Source organism: Narcine bancroftii, chromosome 10 (genome assembly GCF_036971445.1).
Source record: "Narcine bancroftii isolate sNarBan1 chromosome 10, sNarBan1.hap1, whole genome shotgun sequence".
Classification (NCBI taxonomy): domain Eukaryota; kingdom Metazoa; phylum Chordata; class Chondrichthyes; order Torpediniformes; family Narcinidae; genus Narcine; species Narcine bancroftii.
In genome coordinates, this window is record NC_091478.1 from 27543659 (window position 1) to 27570975 (window position 27317).

The 27317-nt window shown below is 41.5% G+C and overlaps 1 protein-coding gene across 13 annotated transcripts in view; it reads left to right on the top strand.

Annotated features, from left to right (window-relative positions):
* The window catches only part of r3hcc1l (R3H domain and coiled-coil containing 1-like), a 271007-nt gene that overhangs the window by 130566 nt on the left and 113124 nt on the right, over positions 1–27317 (top strand). For 10 of the 13 annotated variants that reach the window (XM_069900333.1, XM_069900332.1, XM_069900342.1 and 7 more), the window contains 2 exons: positions 971–2626; positions 19768–19943. In XM_069900333.1, the coding sequence (XP_069756434.1) occupies positions 1271–2626; positions 19768–19943 (1532 nt within the window). In that variant the 5' untranslated portion in view covers positions 971–1270. The remainder of the gene's footprint in view (positions 1–970; positions 2627–19767; positions 19944–27317) is intronic. The other 3 variants (XM_069900345.1, XM_069900344.1, XM_069900340.1) reach the window with 2 other exon arrangements.

Below are 27317 nucleotides of genomic sequence, written 5' to 3' on the forward strand. Positions count from 1 at the left end.
AAGTTTCACCTTCATCCCATTCTGTGGACAAAGAAGATCTGTTCACATTTTTTATTTCATTTATTAGTGCTAATCTATATCTCCTTGCAACTAGAAATATTTATTCCTTGTAATCATCGTAAATGGGTTAAATGACAAGCCCCCTCTGCAAGGACCAAGAACTTATTTTTAATTTAGACTTACAGCATGATAACAGGCCCTTCCAGCCCACCAGCTCATGCCACCCAATTGCATCCAATTAAGCCACAACCCTTGTGCATTTTGAAGGGTAGGAGGAAACCAGAGAAAAGCCATGCAGACACGGGGAGAACGTACAAACTGCTTACAGACAGTGCGAGATTCGAACCTTCGTCCTTGGCACTGAAATAGCATTGTGCTAACCATGCCATCTCAAAACCTCTATCATCAGTACATCCATTTTAATTCCATTTTCTGTGAGGCCCACATCAAGCTGTGATCTTGTATTCAGCATTTTGCTCATTAATACTATTGGGAGGTGGGTTGGGGAGGGAAAGGGCAGGAAAAAAGTCATTCATAACCAAGCACTAAGGAATTTGGACATCAAGGGAATGGAGACATTTTGGAATCTGGTGGGAAGATCATCCATGGATGTATTGTACACTTGTCTTCTATGTAGCCTGCTTCTGTTTTTGTGTTTGAAAAGCATGTAAAAGTTTTTATATCTTTTAATTCATCCTGATTCTTTCCACCACATTGACTGCGAATAAAAGATCTGCACCCACCTTTGCTTCTCTGTGAAGAAGTGCTTTTGCAGAGCAGATCTTCGGATGTTCCGTTAACGTGTTCTACAGTTCAATTGATGGTTGTTCACAAATGTATTGTGATTTCTGTTTTCCGAGTTCCCAAATACAATCTGATTATTCTACATTAAGAGATAGTTGCTGCAATTTATTTTGTTTAATCATTTTTTCAACCCTGATAATTATTATTACTTCTCCACACTTGCCAGTTTTTCAGGCTGAGGTTGTTCCAATGCACATGATGGTCCTTGAGAAAGGCAGCATGAACAGATGAGAAGAAATAACTACTACTGAAAAGAACCACTTCTGAATTGAAAAACGTTACCATGTTTAACTACAGTACTGCATGAGGAATAATTACTTCTTGTATTCAACTTGACAGAACAGAAAATTAATTTTGCCCCCGCAACACTCTACCCATCGCAGTATATTGTTGTTAATGGACGGTGGAAAGGCAGTTTGAGCTTTTGTCTCTTATCTGATTGTGTTTCAGATAAGAAAAAAACTCCATGGAGCAGGGACATGATAAGAGCAAGCCAAGGTCAAAGAGGCCAGATAAAGCTCTGTACGTTCCCAGAGCTCGACGGCATTTGAGAGCAGAACCGCAATCCGATGGTGTTCCGGAACGAAAAGAGCGAGGTGCTCCTGTTGATCGAAAGATTGTCACGAACATGACAGATGCATTCAGAAAGGATGAGACGAGGGAGAGTGTAAAGGCAATCTCTTTCATTGACTTGGGCACGTGTCATGGGCAAATGTCCACAGAGGCCAACTTGCCTCTGCAGGAAGAGGGTAAGAGAGAGTGCAACAACAAAGATTTGGGTTTGGAAAGACGGTTGAATTTAGATGAAAGACCAATAGGGAGCTCTGTACAAAAGAGAATATCAAGGGAAGGGCACAGAGTGGAATCAAAGCATCGAAAAGAGAAAAAAACAACCCAGCAGAAAAGTAAGATAGGATCAAACAGTAGTAAAGTACACGGTAGAGAGAAAGAGACAGCATCAGATAAATGTAATATTGATGCTGCAGCAAACTGTTTACTTAAAGTTACTCGTTCGATAGCTGAGAGCAATAGAGATGTAATGAAATCCATTAATGCAGAAATCCATGCCCATGTACCAAACACATATAACAATGAACAGAGAAATGATAACCCACCAAATACATTAAATTCAACAGTGAGTGAGCTTGAGATTACAGATGCTGCTTCTGCTTTGAACAGAAGGTGTGATTCTGACACTTTTCCTCAGCTAAATGAACTGGTATCCTCAGAATTAGCCAGCTGTGAATGCTCGGATGCTGAGCGACATACCACATCAGACTGCTCGAATGGTGTAAATGAGCCACAGCAGATGGAAGGAAGCTGTAGACAATATGCATGCACTGGAGCATCTGAAGTAAATAGTTCTTATAAAATCTTCGCTGAGGTGAACAGTTCGACAGAGCATGAAACTAGGACAGATAATGACTCTTTTGCACAAGTTCTAAATGAGAGCACCGTAGCTCTGCCTGCTTCATTTGAAAATATGGTTTGCTCAGATTCCCCAAGTTCCAAAATGATGAGCTTGTCAGCTGCAGGAGAAATCAGGCCAGGAGCAGAAGAGACTGAGCCCTTGGCAGACAGCAGCAGCATCGTAATGGGCTTGACAGGCAACAAACCTGTCCATTCAGAGGTGAACGCTGAAAATGGTGCTGCTTTGCAAAGTGTAAGCACGAGCTCGCTAGACCTGGTCCAGATTACAACTACTGATGCAGGAGAATCTGAGTGTATTGAAAAGCCCCTTCTCGAAGAGCCAGAGGACGACTCTTGGGATGCCCTTTTCAATGATGAAGGAGACTGCTTGAACCCTCATCTACTGGAAAAGGTAAAACAAGATGGGTTTTTTTCCTGTAATTTGATCAGTAATAAAATAGTCCGGTGCTACATAGAGCATGAAAACAAGGCGATTATATCAAAATATACTTCTATAGTGTTTAGGCCACAACCAGATGATTGCTTCCAGTTCAGGACACAAAAATGTATAAATTTCTAGAGAGGGCACAGAAAAGATTAATTAGAATGGTTCAAGGGAAAGGGGCTTTCAACCGCATAGTTTGACAAGTGAGAATGGGCTGCGAGAAAATTATAGAAATGGGTACAATTAGACGTTCAGAGATATTTGGATAGATTTATGGGTAGGCAAGGTTTAGAAGGATATGGTCCAAATGCAGGCAAATGTGACTACCCCAGAAAGGCAACATTGCTCGGCATGGGTGAGTTTGGACGAAAGTGAAACACGAAAGTCTGCAGACGCTGTGACTGTAGTAAAAACAGAAATGCTGGAGGAACTCAGCAGGTCTTGCAGCGTCCATAAGAGGTAAAGATATATAACCAACATTTCGAGCCAGGGCCCTCCTCCAAGGTATGAAACAAAAGCATGCAGGCACCTGTATTAAAAGGCTGGGAAAAAGGGAAGAATGGAAGAGGGAGAAGTACAGACAAAAGGTGTTAATTAGATTGGAGAAGAGGACAGGAGAGATAAATGGTGAGAATTGTTTGGGGGTGGGGGTGTTGATTTTGGTTCTAAGGCAACAGAGGGAAAGTGGGGAGAGAGAGAGAGAGAGAGAGGAAAGACATATAGAAAGATAGTGGGGAAGGAGTGGGAGGGGGTGTGGCTAATGGAAACCGGAGAAGTCTATGTTAATGGTATCTGGTTGGAGGGTGCCAAAATGGAATATGAGGTGTTGTCAATCTGGTAATACATGAGACCATGGATATGTATGTCAGCAAGGAAATGCTGCATGACTCTTCCACTAAGGTGGGCTTGATCTGAATGGGGAAAGATTGAGAGTAGATTTTGATAATATCTGGAAGTGCACACAAAACAATCAACAAAATTCTGGCAAAATATAATAGAATTCATACAGGTTTAGACAAAGTTAATGTGACATATTCCAATGAGCAGATACTCTTGAACTGGTGGGGGTGGGGGGGGGGGGGGGTGGTGGTGAAATGTGCTTAAATTAATTGAAAAGCCATTGGGAAGATGTGGCCACAATCATTTTGTTCAGAGTGTTGATGAATCTCTCTGGGTGATAATGGAGTCTGCCAGGTTCTCAGAAAGAGATTTGGTAGGGGAAATAATTTGCCAGTTAAGGAGTACTGTGGTAAAAGAAACCAGTTAATGTTTCAGGTCGGAGTGGGACTAACTGGAATGCTCCAGAATGAACCAGCATGAATTGGTGAGCTGATCAGCTCCCGTCTATGGCAAAAGAAATCTATAATTCTATTTTTCTATTTTGGTAAGAATTTGACTGATGGTTTTGTGCGCATTTTCAGATAACCTGATCAATAATTGATTTTTTAAAAATGTTTGTCCTTGGGAAGAGCCTAAAGATGGGAAGGCCACTCTTATCCATAGGACATAGGCTATTCAGCCCATCAAGTCTGCCCCACCACTAAATTATGAGCTGATCCATTTTCCCATTCAGCCCCACTGCCTGGCTTTCTCCCCATGACCTTTGATGCCTTGGCTCATCAAGAACCTATTGAGCTCTGCCTTAAATACATTGTCCCTAGTTATTTCAACTGGTTTTGGTCAGATGCTGCAGGTCTTCTGTCAGTTGTATTTTTGTAAGTGGGTTTTGGTGACCATGATGGATGGTCAGTGGGTTTGACAGTGAGTGGGTTATGGTACTGGCTAACAGAAATGCCCGGTGTTGTTGATGTAATCTTGGTGATTGCTGCAGAGTAAGGCAGAAAGAGTATGAAATCTGACAGCGAGACTGCAGCCCACAGCTCACTTCTGATGGAGAGGATTTGAGGGATCCAGGAATTGCAAGATACCTTGCTTCCCTCTAAGCCACCAGCCAAACTTTTGAGGTTTAAGCTTCTAATCAGTGGTGGCTCTCTGGACTATTAATTGGTTGAATAATTGTGTAATGATACCACTGAAAGGCCAGGGAATGTTGAATGGGCTGTTTCCAGTTCAAGGCGGTCAGCAACTAAGATCCGTGAGGTCCAAATGATTCTGATGCTTGCAGGCTGAACCCAGGTTTTGTCCATCTCCTTCTGCAGATCTGTGTTAGCTGCCATAAATTATAAAGATGTAAGGAGAATAGAGGGTGATGTATGGAATAGGTCAGCACAATATCTTGGGCTGAAGGGCATTTTCTATGTTGTACTTTCTTCAATTTCATGAGCCCTGTGAATATTTGCTCTTATAGATCGAAGATTTCATATTTATTGTCCAAGTACATATCACATCACGTACCACCCTGAGTTTCTTTATCCTGCAGGTGGAGCAGAATTACCATTTATTGGCAGTGCCAAAAAAACCCCTCAATGTACGCATACAAACAAATAAAGAAATGTAAACAAACTGCACAATACAGAGATAGAAAAAAACAACAAAGTGCCAAAGTCCCTGATTGAGTTTGTCGTCGAGGAGTCTGATGGTGAAGGGGGAGCAGCTGTTCCTGAACCCGCTGGTGCGAGTTTTGTGGCACCTACACCTCTTGCCTGATGGGAGCAGCGAGAACAGAGGGTGTGCTGGATGGTGTCGACCCTTGTTGATTGCTGCTGCTCTCTGATGGCACCGTTCCCTATAGATGTTCCCGATGATGGGGATGGTTTTGCTTGTGATGTCCTGGGATGTGTCCACTACCTTTTGCAGGGCTTTCCACTCAGGGGTATTGGTGTCCCCATACCAGACTATTATCGTGCAGCCAGTCAGCACACTTTTCACCACACATCTGTAGAAAATTGTCATGGTTTTCGATGTCATACCAAACCTCTAATGTTGGAGCTTTACAAGTATACCACACCTCTGAAGTTTGGGGTTTCAGAAGCCTATTTCAGTGCATCATGGATATCAGCACAGAATTTTGTTCAAATAGTTTTCCCTGACGTGTCTTGTTTCAGCATCCAGATAGAAGTTTAATAACTGCATTTTACAATGCCACCAAGTCCCAAAATCCTGTTGAGTTTTAGGAAACTGGCAGCTAATTTACACATAGCAAACCTTCAGAAACTGCAGTACAATGATGACCAAATGATAAAGGAGGGATTTTTTTTTTGGCTGGGAAAATAGAGGCAACTCACAATGCACTCTTTGAGTCACCCTAGAGAATAGGAAGGTTTAATGTCTCACACCCAAAAGCAACAGTTCCTAATCTTGCGGTAAGGTAGAACTCCACTGGAGTACTCATATGTCAGGAATGAGTGCTCCCAGCTGAACACCCATTACCACCATAAACGAATCCAAGGCTTTAGTAGACACTCAATTTGTTAGCTTTTGCAAGGAACTTCTGGTGTCGTATACTTTCACATACTTTGAACCCGTTGTCTCATCCACTGCATCTCTTGCACAAGTGTACTCTTTTTTCATTTCAGACTCCCTCATGGAATTCCCTTGAGAGGCTCAGGGGTCTAATTGCAGCCTCTTTTAGAAGAAAGATTAGTCATGGTTAAAAGTGATAAAAATGAACCCATACAGGCTGCGGGCTGCTGGAAACTTGCTTGAGACTGGCTAAAGGGGTAACCAGATAATGGAATCATGATAGAAGAGAGTACCAAGGGCAAGAAAAGCCCCTGAGGGGTCTCTGGCACTGAAGGCATCCTGATTATGTTGGAGATTTGGATGTGGAGCTTGGGTTGCCGATGGATCGAACAGGAGACTGTGTGGTTGCAGAGGCTGCGGGAGCTCTGGAGCCAAATCCACGGACACTCGGTGACTCTGAAGGGCCTCTCTTTTGCTTCTCTCTTTCTTTGATTCTAAGGAGCGCTGGGCAGCAATTTCTGCTGATGGCAAATCTCTATCATCTGCCTTATGGCAGACTAAAGGCAATTTCTTGTAATATTACATCTATTTTATTATATGACAATAAAAATATCTTGAATAAATCATGGGTCTTCACACCATATCCCATCTCATAATGCAATGTTAAATCTTGCAAATAGAAAGCAAAATTTATTCTAAAATGCATAAGTAACTTTAAACGGCTAATATTTTTTCAATAAAGGAGTGGGCAATGGAATAATTAAAAGATTCCTAGCAGGTGGAATGGTAGAAAATGAAGCTGCATTTTCCTATAGACTCTTCAAATAACAGGGTAAAATTAAAAATGCACACAGTCAAAATGCACGTTTTGTAATGACTAACTGCATGAAAAATTTAGCTAGCACATTTTCTCTCAAAGTAACCTATCCGTCTACAGTTTAGCATCTGTGCTCATTGTGGCAGAGATCTCCATTTTAGATCAATTTTGCCCTTAATTTTGCTTCTGGTTTGAGAGGAATGTATTCTTGGCTCAGTAGTTAAACAGGCTGAGTATGTATTAAAATCCATCTAATTATTCCCATCGAAATATTCCATCATCGAAAATCATGTCACTTTTCTCATCTCCATTTTGCGCATGACCTATTCTGATGAAAATCGCCATTTTACGTCACGCTCTTAAGTTTTATACACAGGCCTATGTAATCTTGGAATGGAGAATAAATTGCTCAAACGTGCATTCTTTGCAAACTCTTCTTAAAGTAGGAGTCTTTTATGTGCCCCAGCACAAACTATGCCATATGTACTGAGAATAAAAAAATAACTGCAGGTGCCTGAAATTTGAAATAAAATAAAAAATGCTGGAAAGGATCCATCTGATGTTACATCACCAATTGACTTGTTTGGATCTTGAGTTCAGACTGTTGATGAATCGAACAAGAGTCTGTGTGGCTGCGGGAGCGCTGGAGGTGAATCCACTGACAGTGAATCTGAAGAGACTCTCTTTTGCTTCTCTTACTGCAAGGGACGCCAGACGACATTAATGGTGACTCTGTCTCCCTCACAGCAAGCAGAAGGCAATTTTATGTAATATTACATGTTCGGTAGCAATCATAAGTTCTCGCTGTTACCATCAGGAAAGAGGTCTAGGTGCCACAAGATTCACACTACCAGGTTCAGGAACAGGTGCTACCCCTCCACCATCAGACTCCTCAATAACAAACTCAATCAGGGACTCATTTAAAGGACTCTTACTTTGGCACTTTACTGATTTTTTTTCCCTCCCTGTATTGAATAGTCAGTTATTTAGATTTCTTTATTTGTTTACATGTGTACTTTGAGTGCAGTTTTTTTTTTGCACTATCAATAAGTGATAATTCTGCCTCATTCACAGGAAAAAGATTCTCAGGGTTGCATGTAATGTCATGTGTGTTCTCTGACAATAAATCTGAAATTTGTACAATTACATGACAATAAAGAAATCTGTCTTGGTTCAATTTTAGTTAAATGGAGACATGAAGAATATTTTTTTTTTCATCACATCTAACCTTGCACAGCAGGCCATAATAACTGATTTAAATTAATATTATTTAAATTTAAATTTTTAATTTTTTTAAATTTTTGAACATTTAGCATAGTAACTGGCCTTCTGGCCCACAAGCCCATGCCACCCATATATCCCAAATATCCTCCAAGATAGGGGACTCACAGGTATTTAAAAGTGGTCACCCTCCCCACCTCTGACCCCCCAATGATCACTGGATCATACACTGCCGATTTTCCCCTCCTAAAATCCACAGTCAGCTCCTTGTTTTTGGCTACATCAAGTGCGAGTTTGCTGTTGGTGCACCATTTGGGCAAGTTTTCAATCTCTCTCCTGTATGCTGACTCATTGCCCCTTTTATGCACAACCCACTGTAGATGATGTTATTGTTGCACGAATACTTGTTGCACTAATTGAAGGATTTATAGATAGCAGTCATAGAACAATACAGCAGGTTATAGACCCTTCAGCCCTCAGTGTTGCACTGATCCATATATCCCTTCCTAAAAAAAAAGTATGAAACCCTCCCTACCCCATAACCCTCTATTTTTCTTTCATCCATGTGTCTGTCTAAGAGTCTCTTAAATGTGCCCAATGTTTCAGTTTCCACCACCATCCCCAGCAAGGCATTCCAGACACCCACAATTCTCTAAGTAAAAAAAAGTACCCCTGATATCTCCCCTAAACTTCTCTCCCTTATCTTTGTACATATGTCCTCTGGTATTTGCTGATCCTTCCCATTGGAAACAGGTCCTGACTGTCCACCCTATCCATGTCTCTCATAATCTTGTAGACCTCTAACAATTCTCCTCTCATCTTTCTATGCTCAAAAGAAAAAAGTCCCAGCTCTGCTAACCTTGCCTCATTAAACATTTTCCAATCCAGGCAACATCCTGGTAATCTCCTCTGGACCCTCTCCATAGTTTCCATATCCTTCCTATATTGAGGTGACCAGTGTGGTCTGACTAAAGATTTATAGAGTTGTTACATGACCTCTCTACTCCTGAATTCAATGTCCCTATTAACGAATCCCAGCATTCCATAGGCCTTCTTAACTATCCTATCAACCTGTTCAGCGACCTTGAGGGATGCATAGATTTGCACCGCAAATTCCCTCTATTTATCCACCCTCTTAAGTAACTGACAATTAACCCTGTACTCAGCCTTCACACTTATCCGGATTGAACTCTATCTGCCACTTTTGTGCCCAATCTCCATCCTGTCTATATCATCTTGTAACCTTCAACAACTTTCAACTCGATCCACTACTCCTCCAATCTTCGTGTCATCTGCAAATTTACTGAACCATCCATCCGCCTCTTCATCCAGGTCATTTATAAAAATCACAAAGACCAGGGATCCCAGACAGTTCCCTGAGTCACTGACCTCCAGGCAGAATACTTTCCTTCCACTACTACTTTCTGCTTTCTTCCTACAAGCCAATTTTTTATCCATACTGCCAAAGTTCCACTGATCCCGTGCCTCATGACTTTCTGGATGAGTCTCTTGTGAGGGACGTTGTCAAATGCCTTGCTAAAATCCATGTAGACCACATCTACCACCCTACCCTCATCAATTTCTTTTGTTACCTCCTTGAAAAACTCAAATAGACTCGTGAGACATGGCCTTCCCTTCACAAAGCCTTGCTGACTATCCTTGAGTTGACTGAACTTCTCCAAATGCTCGTAGATCCTATCCTTAAGAATCCTCTCCATTAGTTTACACACCATTGACATAAGACTCACCAGTCTATAATTCCCAGGATTCTCCCTATTACCTTTCTTAAAGAAGGGGACTACATTAGCCATTCTCCAATCCTCCAGCACCTTTCCTGCAGCCAAAGAGGATTCAAAGATCATAGCTACTGCCCCATCTATCTCTTCTTCCACTTCCCACAGCAGCCTGGGGTCTATCTTGTCCAGCACCAGTGACTTATCAATCTTGATGTATTTAAGAAGATCCAAAACTTCCACTTCCTTAATCTCCATATTGTCCAACATACAGGCCTGTTCAATTTTGTCCTCATTGTGATCAAGGTCCTTTTCTCTTATGAATACTGACGCAAAATATTCAATTAAGACCTCCCAACCTCCTCCACCTCCAGGCACACGTTGCCTTCCTTAACCTTTAGTGGCCCCACCTTCATTCTCGTCATCCTTCCATTCATCACATAAACATAGAACGCCTTGGGGTTCTCCTAAACTCTACATGCCAAGGCCTTCTCATGCTCCTTTCAATCTCTCCTAAGCTTTTTCCTGGCTGCCATATACTTCTCATGAGCCTTTCCTGTATCCTGCTTCCTATACCTAATGTATGTTTCCTTCTTCCTCTTGACTTGTTGCCTGACCTGTTTTATCAACCACAGTTCCCTTTTCCTACCATCTTTTCCTTGTCCTGCTCAAGTGGTCCCTAAACTTCCTCCACATTACTTTTGTGTTTTCACTCTTAAATATCTGTTTCCAATTTATTTTCGCTTGTTACTGCCTCATCTCTTCATAATTAGCCCTTCCCCAATTAAGTACTTTCCCAGTTTGACTGTTTATATCCTTTTCCATAACTATGTTGAAACTAAGGGAGTTGTGGTCACTCTCACCTAAATGCTCCCCCACTGAGAGGTCCTCCACCTGACCAGGTTCCTTCCCCAGAACCAGATCCAGTGTGGCCTCACCTCTAGTCGACTGGTCCACATACTGTGTCAGGAATCCTTCTTGTACACACCTGACAAATGCAGCCCCATCTATCCCTCTTCCAGTCAATATTAGGGAAGTTCAAACCACCCTGTATTTCCTGCTCCATTCCAAAATCTGCCTGCTTATCTGCTCCTCTGTGTCCCGGGACTATCTGGGGCCCTATGGACTACTCCCAATACAATGCTAGCTCCCTTCCTACTTCTGACTTCCACTCACACCTCTGCAGTGTCCTCCCTTTCTATAGCTGTGATACCATCCTTGACTGGTAACGCAACTCTTCCCCAACCCCCCATCCTATTCTTTTTAAAACACCTAAACCCCGGTACTTGCATCAGCCAATCTTATACCCTTCCTCCAGCCAAGTTTCAATAACAGCCACATCTGCTTGTGTGATCTGGCTGAGATTTTAAGACCACAGTTTTCAAATAATCTTCCAGTGCCCACATTAAAGGTCTTTGCAAAAGCAAAGTGGAAGGAGCTCAGCCTTAATGCTCTTAATGCTCAATTGATCTAATGAACTGTTCCCTTCTCTCCGCCCCATGTGGCTACATTGAGCAGACAGATTGTTTTTAAAGCAGATAAGTAAGATAAAACAAAACTGATTCTTTTGATGAAGTGAAATCCTATGGGTTTGTGTTGAAGAATAAAGATACACTGTGCATAGAGGCGAATATCTTGCAATACTGCTTCACAGCTGTGAAATGGTTACGTTTCAAGGCTCGAAACTTGTCCTGGAATCCCCCAGATTGGAAAGCTAAGTTTGAAGGCACTGCTTTGCATATAGAACACAAGACAGTTGTGTATGTTAATTATTAATTATCTTTGAAGACCTGTTTATTGCTTGGAAAAATAAAATTCTTCTTTCAGTCTGTAACCATCAAGCTGAATTGGGGGGTCTGGGACCAGAGGGCACAGACTTAGAATACATAAATGTCTGTTTAGAACAGAGACAAGGAGGAAGTTCTTTACCCATGGGATGGTGAATGTGTGGAATTCATTGCCACAGATGGCTATGAAGACCACAATTGGATATATTCAAGACGGGGGTAGATAAGTTCTCGACAAGGAAGGGAGTCAAGGGTACCAGGAGAAGGCAGGAAAAGGATAGTAAATCAGCCATGATCAAATAGTGGGCACACTTGATGGGCCAAATGGACCAATTCCACTCATGTTTTGTGGTCAGAATGGGAAGAGTTTGTTTGTTTCCCAAGAGCAATGAGGATAGTCGTATTGGATGCCCAGTGCTTGGAGATGGTGTGAGAAGAAGGCCTCATGAAAATAAAATCTGTCAGATTTTGGAAATGTGGCTTTGGAACCAGCTAAGGAGAGGACAAGCTGGAGGGAGAGGATAAGAGCATGGTGGCTGCAAGATCAGCTGCCAATGGTAGCAGATGTACAAGAGCTGAAGGATGGCACTGTACACAACACAAAATCATCTCTCACACCCTGCGACAGTGGCAGTGACAGCTTTGGATTGCCTATTTATCATGCTTTTTTTGTAATGTTGGTAACATTCTTGATCAGCAACTTTCATTCATATGTTCTAACTAAGCTGGAATGCTTCATCAGTTCTGTGTGTCAGAATGATAGATTCATTTTACTGCGCTCCTTTCAAGTTTATTTTCTGGTTGTAATGTTCATTCTGGTGTTTACGTTCAAAGCACAAATGAAAGCTTGATAGTAAAATGTGGAAGCTTGCTTTTTGTTCTTCTCGGCACCATAAAGCATTCTAAGGTATTTCTGATTTGAAGCCAATGCAAGGTTCCAATCAGATTCAACAATATGTACTTTTGTTCTACACACATAAGCAGAAAACTCATGACCACATAGGCAATTTGTGGAGTAATTATATCTTCTCAAAGATACATATGAAGAAGTGTTTTTTTATTATCTTCAAAATGCAGACTGGTGATGTTCACTGGGCTGATCATAATTGGGGAACAGATGTTTCAATGAAAGAATTTGGTATCAGATAAGAGTTTTGGGGCAATTCACGCACTCTGTGTGCTGATTCTAAAGTAAGTCCATTAAGCAAAAGTAGAAGAGAATTTTCATTTATATGGAGATTTCTCTGACTCCAGAACATCCAATAGCCCTCTACGACCAATGAGGTACGCTTGAGGTGCAATGAATGTGGCTTTTGCAGCCGTGTAATGGTAGATACTGTTGAATGAATCTCATGTTTAACAGCAATATTTCACCTTTGGAAAACTTCCATCAGGATTCCTGGAGAACTCGATTGTTTTGAGAGTTTTGCTGATGACATTAAATTGTGTGAGAAAGCAAATTGTTCAGAGGATATGGAGAGTCTGCGGGGAGATATCGATAGGATAAGTGATTGTAGCATGCTGATGTGCAGAAGGACCTGGGAGTGCTTGTGCATGAATCGCAAAAGATTGGTTTGCAAGAGCAGCAGGTTATCAAGTAGGCAAATGAAATGAGTTTAGGAGCAGGGAGGTAATGCTGCAACTGTACAAGGGTACTGTTGAGGCAACATCTGGATACCGCGTGCAGTTCCAGTCTCCTTTCTTGAGAAAGGAACCACTAGCTTTGGAAGCTCTGCGGAGGAGGTTCACCCGATTGATTCCGAAGATGAGGGGGCTAGCCTATGAGGAGAGAATGAGTTGTTTGGGAACTGAACTCGCTGAAATTTAGAAGAATGAGAGGGGAATTTATAGAAACATTTAAAATGATGAAATGTAGAGGTAGGTAAATTGTTTACATTGGTAGGGGAGACCAGAACTAGGGAACAAAATGTATGACCTCTAAATGTATGACCTGAAGATTCAGGGCAATAGATTTAGGACAGAGATGAGGAGGAATTGCTTTTCCCAGAGGTTAGTAAATCTGTGGAATTTGCTGCCTATTGAAGCAGTGGATATATTTAAACTTCGATAGATTTTTACATTGTAGGGGAATAAAGGGATACGAGGAAAAGGTCGGTAGGTGATGAGCCTGCCATCAGATCAGCCATTGAATGGTGGAGCAGGCTTGAGGGGCCATATGTTCGTATGAGAAATGCACCTGAAAGGTCAGACTGGACAGTGGTTCGGAATCTTATCCAAATGATAGAACCTCCTACCAATGCAACCTTCCCTCATTACTGCAAAATGTTCCTATCGACTTGGATTGTACCTTCAACTATGATCTTTACCACATAAATGAGAATGTTTTTCAAAGGGCTAAGGCTGACAACTGAGGCACAAGGAAAAATTAGAAGCAAGAGTAGCCAATTCAACCTCTGCTCCCTGTCCAGTAAGATCATGGCTGATCTTTTTATCTCAATACCACTTTCCTCCACTGATTCCAAATCCTTTGACTCCCTTATCATACCAAATTCATCTATCTGGGATATTCTCAGCAACTAAGGCTCCACAGCCCTCATAGGTAGTGAATTTCACATCTACAGTGGGTTGCTTTTCTCTGGGTAAAGAAAATTCTTTTCCTCTATATCCTGAGTGGCTGACCATTTCTTCTGAGACTTGATCCAGTTTCAAAATTACCATCCAGGGTAAACATCCCTGCATCGACCTTGTTGAGCTGCTTCAGAATTGTGTACAAGAAAAACTACTGATGCTGAAATCTGGATAAAGCCATAATCTACTGGAAGAACACTCTGGGTCGAAAAGCATCAGTGGAGAATAGTAAAAACAACATGCTGGAGAAACTCAGCAGGTCAAACAGTGTACTTTATATAGCAAAGATAAAAATACATTACCAACATTTTGGGCTTGAGGCCCTACCTTGATGAAGGGCTCAAACAACATAACTTTGGTGATGTATCTTTATCTTTGCTATATAAAGTACACTGTTTGACCTGCTGAGTTTCTCCAGCGTTGTGTTTTTACTTCAACCATGTTGTCTGTAATCTTTCATATTTTACTTCAGTGGAGAAAGGGAATGGTCAACCTTTTGGGTTTCTGTGTGATCACTCATGTAAAGTCTGTTGCCCAACCTGCTTAATTTCTCCTCATGGAACAATTTCCCTGCTGCCAGCCCATCCTAGGAAGCAACTGATGTATTCTTGTTGCAGTCTGCCCACCAAAGATGTCCCCTTCAGATTTCAGATTTATTGTCAGTGTCCATACATGACATCACATACAGCCCTGAGATTCTTTATCCTGCAGGCCAGGCAGAATTACCACTTATTAGTAGTGCAAAAAAAACTGTACACAACGTGCACATGTAAACAAATGTAAACAACTGTGCAATACAGAGGGGAGAATAAAACCAAACAATAAATGCAAAAGTGAGAGTCCTTAAATGAGACCCTGATTGAGTTTGTTGTTGAGGAGTCTGAGGGTGGAGGGGTAGCAGCTATTCCTGAACCTGCTGATGCGAGTCTTGCGGCACCTATATCTCTTTCCTGATGGCAGCAGCGAGAACAGAACATGTGCTGTGTGGTGTGGATCCTCGATGATTGCTGCTGCTATCCAATGGTAGCATTCCCTGTAGATGTTCTCGATGTTGGGCTTGGTTTTGCCTGTGACGTCCTGGGCATCAATAGAGGGACACATCCATGATGCAGTATTTTTGATGTAGCCTCATCAAGGCCCTATATTGTTGCAGTAAGACACAATCAAAACCTGCTGCAATAAAATAAATACTATTTAACCTGTCAGTTCTTTGTTGAATATGCCTGTTGATTTTCAATGAAGCATGTACACCAATTTAAAGAGCAATACTTGTTGATCTCTCAAAAGCATGCTGGAGAAACTCAGCAAGTCACGCAACATCCATAGAAAGTAATAGGCAAACAATGGGAATGATTCCAATAGATGTTGCATGACCTGCTGAGTTTATTCAGCACTTTATTCATTCTTTATTCAGCATCTGCACTTTCTTGTTTAAATTGCTGATCTTCTCAACACATAAAAAAAATCTTATTTTTCTTCTGTTTTAACACTAGTGAATTGTTTCCAAATATCTTAACAATATAGTCCAACGGCAAATCGTCATTCACTCACTTTGGCTGCCTGTATGCTCTTGCACCCTCTTCGACCTCTTCACAACTCTCACTGCCTCTCAGCTTTAGAGGTCATACATTTTGTTCATATGTATCTTTATCTTTGCTATATAAGGTACACTGTTTGACCTGCTGAGTTTCTCCAGTATTATGCTTTTATTTAATAGGTCTCATGTTTTGTGTTTTGTATTCTCTTGCATTAAGAGGCACCCATTTGTTCCATTGACCATGGGACCATAAATAGGTTGTTTGGCCCATCAAGTCTGCCCCACCATTTAATCATGGGCTAATCCATTTTCCCACTCACCCCCACTGCCTGGCCTTCTCCCCATAATCTTTGATACCCTGGCTAATCAAGAATCAATCAATCTCTTCCTTAAATACACACAATGACTTGGCCTCCACAACTACCTGTGGCAACAGATTCTACCAATTCATCACCCTCTGGCTGAATAAATTCCTCTGTATCTCTGTTCAAAGTGGACAAACGCCCGTCAATCCTGAAGTTGTGATAGACCTCTTGTCCTGGCCTCTCCCACCATGGGAAACACCTTTCTACATCTGCTCTGACATGCCCTTCAAAATTCAAAATGTTTCAATGTGGGCCTCCCACCCCCATTCTCCTAAAATTCACCGTATAGACCAAGAGCCATCAAAGGTTCTTCATATTAATACCCCTTCATTCCCGGGATCATCCTTGTGAACCACCTTTGAATCTTCTCCAACATCTGCACATCCTTTCTTAAATGAGGAGCCCAAAACTGCTCACAATATTATGTGAGGTCTCACCAATGCTTTATAAAGCCTTAACATTACATCCCTGTTCTTATATTCCTCTTGTATGCATGCCAACCCTCAAGACGGATACAGATTTCAGATGTATTGTCAGAGTTCACAGACGACATCACCTACAACCCTGAGATTCTTTTTCCTGCAGGCGCAGCAGAATTATCACTAATTGGTAGTGCAAAAAATAAACTGTACACAGCATAAAACAAGCAAAGAAATGTAAACAAACTGACTGTGCAATACAGAGAGAACAAAAAGAAAATCAATAAAGTGCACAAGTAAGAGTCCTTAAATGAGTCTTTGATTGAGTTTGTTGTTGAGGAGTCTGATGGTGGAGGGGTAGCAGCTGTTCCTGAAACTGATGGTGAGAGTCTTGTAGGACCTATACCTCTTTCCTGATTAATGCAATGAGAACAGAGTGTATGCTGGATGATGTGGGTCTTTGATGATTGCTGCTGCTCTCTGACGGCTGCATTCCCTGTCGATGTACTCATTTGTGGGGAGGATTTTGCCTGTGATGTCCTGGGCTGTGTCCACTATCTTTTGGAGGGCTTTACACTCAGGGATATTGGTGTTTCCATACTAGACCGTGATGCAGCCAGTGAGTACGCTTTCCACCACACCTCTGTAGAAATTTGCCAGGATTTCTGATGTCATACTAAACCTCCACAAATTCCTGAGGAAGTAGAGGTGCTGACATGCTTTCTTCATGATGCCATTGGTGTGTTGGGTCTAGGGAAAATCCTGTGAAAAACTTAAATTTGCTCTCCCTCTCCCTCTCCATCTCTGATCCCCCACTGATCACTGGATTGTAAACCTCTGGCTTTCCTTTTCTGAAGTCAACAATCATCTCCATAATTTTGGTGACATTGAGTACAAGGTGGTTGTTGTTCCTGCACCATTCAGCCAAGTTTTCCTACCTAACCCTGTCCCACTCTTATTTCCTTGTAATCTATTCTCTCTCTCATGCCCATCATGTGCAAACAAATATTTTAAAACTTGGTTCTCTCATTCATTTGGGTTCTGAGTAGTCTTGGAATTTTCACCCATTTTATAAAACTCAATCAAAACAACACTATGTCTTTGCCTTCTGAAAATATGCAGGCGGTCTGTTTTAAATCGAGATTTAATCAAGCAAGTATGCTCTGCACCATTATCAAAGTTTCAATAAACGTCTCCAGGGAGAGAAATTAAAATCGTTCAGTTTTCTAAATCCTGACTAAAGGCTCATGCAAGGGCAAAATAGAGTCTTTATGTTGTAGTAATTGTCCTGTAAATACACCCCAGAACTTGTAATTGAATCTTCACTCCATTGGTGAATCTTTAGACAGTGCTTCACAATTCTCTTTCCCTCTCTCCCTCTCTCTTTCTCTTGACAACTTTCAATTTTTATGTCTCCTATGTTTTGCACAATGATGTGGCACAATGTAAATTTTAATTACTGTAAAACATGGCTTTTCCAAGTTGAATATCATTTGCCAAATGAGCACTCATCCCTGAAAGGTATCAACATTTACTTGGAGCAGCAGTGTACTCCTGTACAATACTTGCTTGGTATCATCTACAAACTTGAATAGCACACCCCAACATCTGCAGATCAAATACAATGGATCTTATCCTGATCCCCTGGGACATCATTAGTATCAGATATGCACATTATTAGCTTAGGGAAAGCCCATCCATTTGCAGCCTGCTCCAATGAGCTACCAAAATTCTGTCTTTAAACTGTCTAGTCCAGCCATTCTCAACCTTTTTGTTTTGGCGATGGGTCCCTCGTAGGTTTCTGCTCAAAGTTTATAGGCCCCTTTCCCTGTGAAGCAGTCATTTTGATTTCTTCAGTACTCTCCTACCGACTAAATAAAAAAGTATTTATGTTACTTAAATGTGCTGAGGCCCCCAGGGAGGTGCCAAGGACCCCTGTTGAGTATGACTGGTCTAGTCAGTCGTCTAACTATTTTGCAGTCTAAACAGCTATTGCCCACCTTTTCAAGTTCCTCCACAAAACTGGTAACTTTAAACAAAATTCATTAAAATACGTAAAATACAACTTTTTCCAAAGCTTTGCAGGTTTTTCCTGTGAAGGCTATCACTGTCAAATTGGTCATAGAGGAGGACCTTCAAGCGTCTTACCATAACTGAAATACTTTCAGCTTAGCTTTTTTACAATTTTCCTTTCATTGAGGCCATAATAATGATTAGATTCCATGATAGGAAATGAGCAGAGGGCCATAATTTATTTTTAAGGTCGAATTTAAATCCCTAAAAGCCACTCGAGTTTTTTGCCTCAGCGGCTCACAGCTCCGATTTGTTGATTTGAATTGCAGTGATTGCTGCACCTTGCCATCCATCTATTATTCTGCATTATCATGTTTCTTCAAATGCTGTGCCTATTTGTTTCTTTTGACAGGAGGATAATGCAGCACCTCAATGTGACACACTCAGTAGAGAAATCCAATTAGCATGAGTGTTAACATGCCACAATGTTGTCTTTTCAGAGATGAAGCACAGTATTTAAAATAAGCAAACACTCCCCTTCCTTCCCCAACATTGACTCGGTGCATTTATTTATTGTAATTATAGTTTGCTTCACTTAGGTGAATAATCTATTGGTTCTGTTGACGAGGTCTTGATGCAGCTGTCTGTCTGCAAAGCCTGTGCACAAACTCGAAATGGACTTGCTATCTTTCTCCTCAATTTTTAAATATCTGCAGATTTTAATCTGCAGAAAAATGTAAATTATTGTCATGTTCCCAATAAATCTGATTCTGAAATACTGGAGAAACTCAGCAGGTCATGCACCATTCTTTATGTAGCAAAGATAGAGATCCATAACCAATGTTTCAGGCTTGGGTCCTTCATCAAGGCGTGAGCAAAACACAGGCAGGAGCCTGAATAAAATGATACTGGGTCACAGACAAGAGGTCATAGGTGGGTATGGGGTGGGGGGGGGGGAGAGCAGAGGAGAAAAATGCTGAGGTGACAGAGTAGCTCTCAGAATGGAGAGAAAAGGGGATGAAGAGCAGGAGGAAAGGAGACCGAGGTATGGGGAGGAGAGGGAGAACGGGGAGTGGTCAAGCAGAAATCAGAGAAGTTGATGTTAATGCCGTCCGGTTGGAGGGTGCCCAGATGGAATATGAGGTCTTGTTCCTCATGTAACCTCTGTTATTTGTTACTATTTCTCGCTGTGGGAAGTATCGGTTTTTGTTTGAATCAAACTTTCTGTTATTTGAGCCTGAACTTCTTGTCTTTCCTCTTTCAGTTAACTGCTGACAGCAAGTCGAAGAAGAGTATTCAAGATCCTCCCTTCAATTACTACAGCTACCAACCATCTGAGCAAGAAATAGATGATTCTGAATTCTCCCACATTGTTGAGATCTACGACTTTCCTTCAGGATTTAAGACTGAAGATTTGCTGCGAGCTTTCTCAAATTATCAGTACGTATCCAGTCATATTGTTAATGGGATGGAAATAGTTTAGGGCTTTTAGGATGACTGCCGTGTTAATCAAAAATCCCCACTAAATTGCTTAATTTAACTAATGCTTTCATTGCATAGACATTAACAGCTCCACATCTCCCACAGTTGACTGAATATGCTGCAGTGCCCTGTGACACTGGCTTGTTTAGCTGAAAGAAGCATCAGATCTAATGCTGAGGTTCTAGGAACTAAGTCAGCCAGCTGATTTGAACAGGAGCAGCAGCCAGTGTCACTGATGACACTAGAGTAAAATTGGGTAAGGGAATCAAGTATACACAGGTGAGTAAGGATGTGGTAACTTCTGACTGCGATCTCCATTGGGTGGGGGGGGGGGGGTGCGGAATGCTCATGGTGCAGTTTCACGACAAGATTGGCTGATGTATAAGATGCTGGAGGATTGCTTCAGCAAACAAGACTGCCTTTTGGCAAGGCTAACAATTTGGATAAAAAGAAAGTAGAGATAAAAGTGGGAGAAAAAATAAAATTGTACCAAAATGCTGGAGGAACTCAGCAGGTTTTGCAGCATCCTTGGAAGGTAAAGATATATATCTGACTTTTCACACCCGAGCACTTCTTCAAGGAACTTTACTACAATCACAGCAGCTGCAGATTTTTGTGTTCCACTCAAAAAATAATATTGAACTATATTATCATTCATACTTTATTACAATGCCCCCCAAAAATTTCCCCATCAAAATATATGTGAAAGGTATAAAATCCTTTGTAATAGAATCTTTCTGTTGTATTGAGTACTGTCCCCATCATAATCTTCAGATCTTCTTTTCTTACTGATGCTATCTCTGCAGTTATCTTTCCTTATTCAAGTACATGTTTTGCTTTTCTGAACATGGTTTATCTTATTTCCCAGATCCACCCAACTCTCTTCCCATCTCTCTTACTGCCACTTAACGATATTTTTTCTGGATCGATAATGACTTCTCCAATTCTGTGTATAATACACAATAGTGCTAGGGGAACTCAGCAGGTCATGCAGGGTTCATAGAAAGAGAGATAACCAACGGTTTGGGCCTGAACCCTTTGTCAAAGTACTGTATGAGCAAAAAGCAGACAGGTAGCTGAATTAAAAAGGTGGAGAAGAGGGAAGAAGGGGAAGTGGAAGGAACACAGGACAACAGGCAAAAGGGAGGTGGATAAAGGTGGGAGGGCAGAAGAGAAAAAATGCTGAGGTGATGTGGGAGGGGATAGCTCTTTGAATGAAGAGGGAAGGGAGTGGAGAGCTGAAGGAAAGGAGATAGGGATAGGGAAAGAGAGACACCACCCCCTTTCCTCTCCATTCAGAGAGGTTTCTGTTTGCCCCCACACTTGGCTCTCTCTCTCTTTCATCATTCATGATCATGGCTAATTGTGACCTCAGTCTCCTATTCCTACTTTCTCTCCACACCCCGATCCCATAATGCCACATCCAACTCTCTTCTGAATATATCTAATGAACAGGCCTCAACAACTTTCTGTGACAGGGTGCTCCCAATGTTTACAACTCTCTGTGTGAAAGGTTTCTCCTCATCTCAGTCCTAAATGGGCACTTTCTTTTTAGACTGTGAACCCTTGTTCTGGGATTCCCCAACATCCACAACATTCTCTCTGCATTGAATCTTTCCAGTCCTAACAGAAATGATCATGTCTCAATGAAATCTCCTCACAATATTCTAAATTTGGATCAGTATAACCGTGGTCTATCCAGTCTTTCTTTTTACATCACTCCCGCCGTCCCAGAGATCAGCCAAGAATGCCCTTTGTCAGATTATGAGACCAAAACTTAAAGTGTGACCTCACCAAAGTCCTCGAAAACTGCACTATGACTTCTAGCTTCTATATTCAAAACCTCTTGCAATAAAGGCCAACGTGCTGTTTGCTTTCTTTACTGCCTGCTGTACCTGCATTCCATTCTTCAGTGACTGATGCACCATGACCCCCAGATTGCATTGTACCTTCCCTTCTAATTTCTCACCATTCAGATAATCTGCTTTCCTATTATCACTCCCAAAAGAGATAACCTTATATTTATCTGCATTATATCATATCTGCCATCCATTTGCCCAGTCTCCTGATCTGTCCAAGTCATCCTGCAGCTTCTTGGAATCTTCCTCACAGTTTGCACCCCCCCCCCTCCAATTTAGTGTCATCCGGAGACTTAGAGTGGCAGTGGACCAGCAAGAGGCTCGACGGCTGAGGGACCCACGCAGGCTGCAGGCATTCAGCGACTTGGGATTGAGGGGCTTGTGGAACCAGAATTCGAGAGGGTGCTGAGGGCAAGAAGGGCTCCCAAAGAGTCTCTGGCACTGAACAGCTTCCTGATCATGTCGGAGCTTTGAATCTGGAGCTCAGGTTGCCAATGGATTGAACAGGGGACTGTGCAGTTGCAGAGGCTGGAGGTGAAGCCACAGACAATCAGTGTCTCTGAAGAGAGTCTCTTTTGCTTCTCCTTCTCTCTTATTGGAAGGGGCGCCAGGTGACACTAATGGTGTCTCTTTGCCTTATGGCACACAGAAGACAATTTCATGTAATATTACATTTCTGTATTATTACATAACAATGAATGAGGCTCGTGTAAAAGAATCAACAATATTTTTGAGCTCAATTTCTGAAGCCAATCAAATGCAAGCATTTTGCGTGCTGCACCTGGAAGTCGAGCAACTTTGGTTCTGGAGTGCAGTCACTGGAGGTTAATCAGTTCCTATTTTGTTCTGAAGATGACCTCCTCTCCTGTGGGAGGTATGGTGGTTGGTGCAGCATTGGGGTGAAATAGATTGGAAAAATTGTTGGGGGAATGACACGGTCTTGTTTGACACTGATCTTCACTGAGATTGCTCTGTTATTCATTCTTAATTAAGGTCAAAGATTGTATGCTAGGATGAAGTGAACTGGAGATGAGTTGCTATGGGTAGGCATACTTGAGTAGAGTGCTCCCCAATCCCTTCCAACTGATAAAGCCAAAGGCTCGAGTAGGTTGAGAAAGGCCACATATAGGCTATGTGGCATCCTGCAGTTCTCCCAGAGTTGTCGCACAACGGACATTGTGTCTGCCGTAGACTCATGAGACTACAGATGCTGGAGTCAAACTGACAGAAGAGTTCAGAGGATGGAGCGGCATCTACAGAGGGAAAAGAGAGAAGAGTGGCTTTGGGTCAAGATCCTACATCAGGGGTTCCTAACCTGGGGTACATGTACCCCCCAGTGGTACATCTGCACCTTTCAGGGGGTACATTGGGTCTGAGAGAATAACCACTACTGTACAATACATGGTGTTGTAATCTGCAGTCAGATTGCACAATGTTGTGTTTTTTTATCCTTAATTTTTAGGGGTACACGGGAATCTTTAAGAATGTCCAAGGGGTACAGAGGAACAAAAAGATTGGGAACCTCTGTTCTACATCATGAGTGAGAGCATAGAGGGAAGATGGCTAGGAACAAGAGGAGAGGGAGAGTCTTTTGTGATAGGTGGAACCAGGTGGTGTAGGGTAATATCTCAATAACAAGAGAGGGAGTGAAAAAGGTGAACAAAGGGAGAAAGACCCTGGTGGGAGTGGGAAAAGATGGATAAAGAATGGAAACCTGAAAATAGAAAATTTATTGTGTATACCATTGGGGTGGAGACAATTCCATTTGAGGTGTTCGTCAAGTTTCCACTTCCTTATTGTGGCAATGGAGAAGACGAGGACAGATTGACATGTATAAGTATGGAAGTTGTCATGACATGTTCCCAAATGTATGAAGGACCATGCACACAGAGCACAGATGTTCTGCAAAACAGCCACTAGACTACCCTTGGTCTCTCCACATTGTGGGCATTGAGTGCAACAGATGAGGTTGGAGGAGGTGTATCGTCTGTTCTGCCTCAAGATCATGGAATCTCCACTGTGGTTCAGTGAGCCACTCTTCTGCCAGTGAGAGGAGACAGTTGAGGAGGGCCCTGGTGGCAGACAACAGGAGACTCCTCTCATAAATTCCATGATTAAACTTACCTCTTTTCTTGATTGCAATTATTGTCATCTTGAAGGTCCTTTAGCCTTCTCTTGGTTTTCGATTGAAGCTCTTTACTGCCTCATTTTAGAACTTCAGTGGGGATATCATCTGCTCCCAAGACTTTGTTATGAAATGGCCTTTTCAATGTCTTATCAGTCCAAAATGGTGCAAAACTGGTCTGCATAGGCTAGGAAGATGTCAGAGGGGGTCAATCAACTTAGCTCACGCATACACACTTCACATATACCCCCTCAAACTTTATTTCTCTTTTGCTCTTGAATCTCTCTCTCTCCCTCCTCTATCTCTCCCTCCTCTCTCTCTCCCTCCTTTCTCTCTCTCTCTCTCTCTCTCTCTCTCTCTCTCTCTCTCTCTCTCTCTCTCTCTCTCTCTGCAGGACAGATTCTTACACAATAAGGAAATTAAAGGACATGGGGAAAAGGCAGGTAAGTAGAGATGAGCCTATCATCAGATCAGCCATGATCTCATTGAATGGCAGAGCAGGCTTGATGGGCCGGATGGCCGACTCCTGATCCTATTTCTTATGTTCTTATCTCTCTCTCCACAATTTAATTTCCCCTGGACCTCACTGCCTGGAGGGTTTCTCCCCTTCATAAAAGCACTCTTTCAGGCTTTGAGCTGAGGTGTTGTGCGACTGTTATGGTTCATGCACTCCTAATCCAGCGTTTGATCCAATGGGGATTTGAAAGTTCAGATATTTATTTCATTGCTACCTTGCGCTAATTTGAAAAATTAAAAGGTTGCATTTTACTTTTCCTTAATGCTTGTGAATTTCTCACTTAACAGTTTAATGGGGTACATGCAAAATGCAGTTTAGACATTGCATAAAATATAATCCAGTGGTCTATGTAGTCATTTTCACCAGACCTATATTTTTTATGAATCTAATTTCCTCTTAGTCTGTAGTCTTTAGGACCAGCAGGCAAAAAGAAAACTTTAGTTAGTGCATAGTTGGCAGGTCTTTGTGCAGGATTGTTTTAATGAATACAGTTCAGGTTTGAAGATGGATTCTTTTGTAGGTCTAGGTAATTGATCCTGCAGGAAAGCTTCCTCATTGCAATTCTGCCCTAATGTAGAATTTAGCAGACATTAAATGTCTGACATTTTTAGACTTGAACTTAACTTTTGGAAGTCTAGGTACAGAGTATTTTACAAAAGAAATGATATTGACTCTATGAATCCACTATTCATCTCCTGAAGATGATTTATTATTCCATGTGTGACTGGTTTGCTGCTGAGTGGATAAAATATATGAAATGCTAGGCTCATTAACTTATCTTGCATCCAGAATGATGAATATTTTTGACCAATATGTTGGAGTTCTAACCCTTGCCTGACCAGGTAAGGGCAATTAAGGAAGTGACTGGAATGTTCAGCAAGATTCTTTTGCATTTTATCCTGAAAGGGATTGATTTGTCAAAGGCAAATTTATCCTTCTTTTCATTCATTCAACTAGCAGAGTTTGCTTTTGATTGGTGTAATTGAAAAGCATGAATGCTGACACAGCTGTGACCTTGGGAGAATTTAGGTTTATGCTTCCAGCTTGGTTCAGTGCACCTCTCAATGTAGGCACTTCAGGCAACATTTATGGTGATAATAATAATAACGGCAATAATTTATTGTCTTACACGTTGTACAATGTGCATACACACCAAAATTCTTCCTTGCCTCTGGCCCAATAGGTACTTTGTATACAAAAAAAAACTAGGTACTAAATATTTAATTTTTTTTTAAATTAAGCTTACACATACAGCACAGTAACAGGCCCTTCTGGCCCACAAGCCCGTGCCACCCAATTATACCCAATTCACATACAAACCCCATATGTGTTGAAGGATGGGAAGAAACTGGAGCACCCAGAGGAAACCCACGCAGACACAAGGAAAACGTACAAACTCCTAACAGACAGCGCGGGATTCAAACCCAGGTCGCTGGCACTGCAAATCATTGCGGTAACCACTATGCCTGTTTAATTGAATTAAAGGACAATAAATACACAATTTATCTCAGTATTAAAAAGTGACTTAGAAATAGGGCAGACAATCATTCTGTGGTGATGGAGCAGTAACAATGGTGGTGAAAACACAGAAATGCTGGAGGAACTCAGCAGGTCACACACCATCCATATAGAGTAAAGAGAGATAACTGATGTTCCATGCCTGAGCCCCTCTTCAATGGTGGGAGCAAGTTGGAAGAAAATCATTGGAAAATTGGTTTCTCTCCTCACTTCAAGTTGATATAACAGGCAGAAGAAATGTGTCAAAGCAGAGAGAGCAGGGAGACTGAGCAAGGATAGCAGGATGGATGTATACAAAGCTTAGTTAACGTTTTTTTAAATTAAAATTGAACGTTCATTTCAGAATCAATTTATTTATTATCATAAACGTCACAAAATTTGTTGTTTTGCGGCAGCATCACAGGTGCAAATATTGCTCACTACATTTAAAAATAAATAAGTTAGTGGAAAAAGAAGAGAAAGTGAAGAGAAAGCTGATGGCAGAGGAGAAGAAGCTCTTTTGTACCATTGGGTGCTTCTCTTCAGGCTCCTGTACCTCCTTTCCGATGTTAGTAATGAGAAGAGGGCATGGCCTAGGTGGTGAGGGTCCTTGAAAGAAGCTGATTTTTTAAGATGCTGCCTCCCACACATTTGGGGTTTTGACCCCAAACATTGATGTCTTCCTTTCCACCCACTGATGCTGTTCAATCCACAAGCAGCTTTTTTTTTCCATATTCCTTTTCTTCTCTTTGATAATTTGGAGTTACTGGCGTCATGTTCAGGTTTGAATCAAGACTACTGCTTGATCAATTATTGGCATCACTCATAATGAAAGTAGGATTATTTCCCTGAACCTTGCTTCAGACTAACACGCTAGAAAGTTCAAAAATGCTCATTTAATTCTGTATGTTCACACGAGCTAATGGCACAATTTTTTCTTTCCATTTCTCCTTAATAATGTATCTGATGTTTTTGTCTATTTGAATTTATCAAAGTAATAATATTGAAAAAAAACTCTTAGATGTAGTTAGTTCTGTTAATTTATTTCCTTTCAAGCCTTGATTTCTGGAAATCCTGACAAGTCACAGATTAGACTCTGATCAGACCAGCCAGTGCATTACATTAACGTTGTGTACATTTTTTTTATCAGCAAAGGGAATGAGTTTCGGAAAGATTTTGGCAATTAATAAATCAAAAAAGTCACTCATTTCAGTAATTTTCCTTAGATGTAGAAAGGTTGTTTCCTCTGATGGGAGAACCTAGAATAAGAGGGCACAAGAGAGTCCACTTAGAATAGAGATGTGGAGGAATTTCTTTAGCCAGAGGGTGGTAAA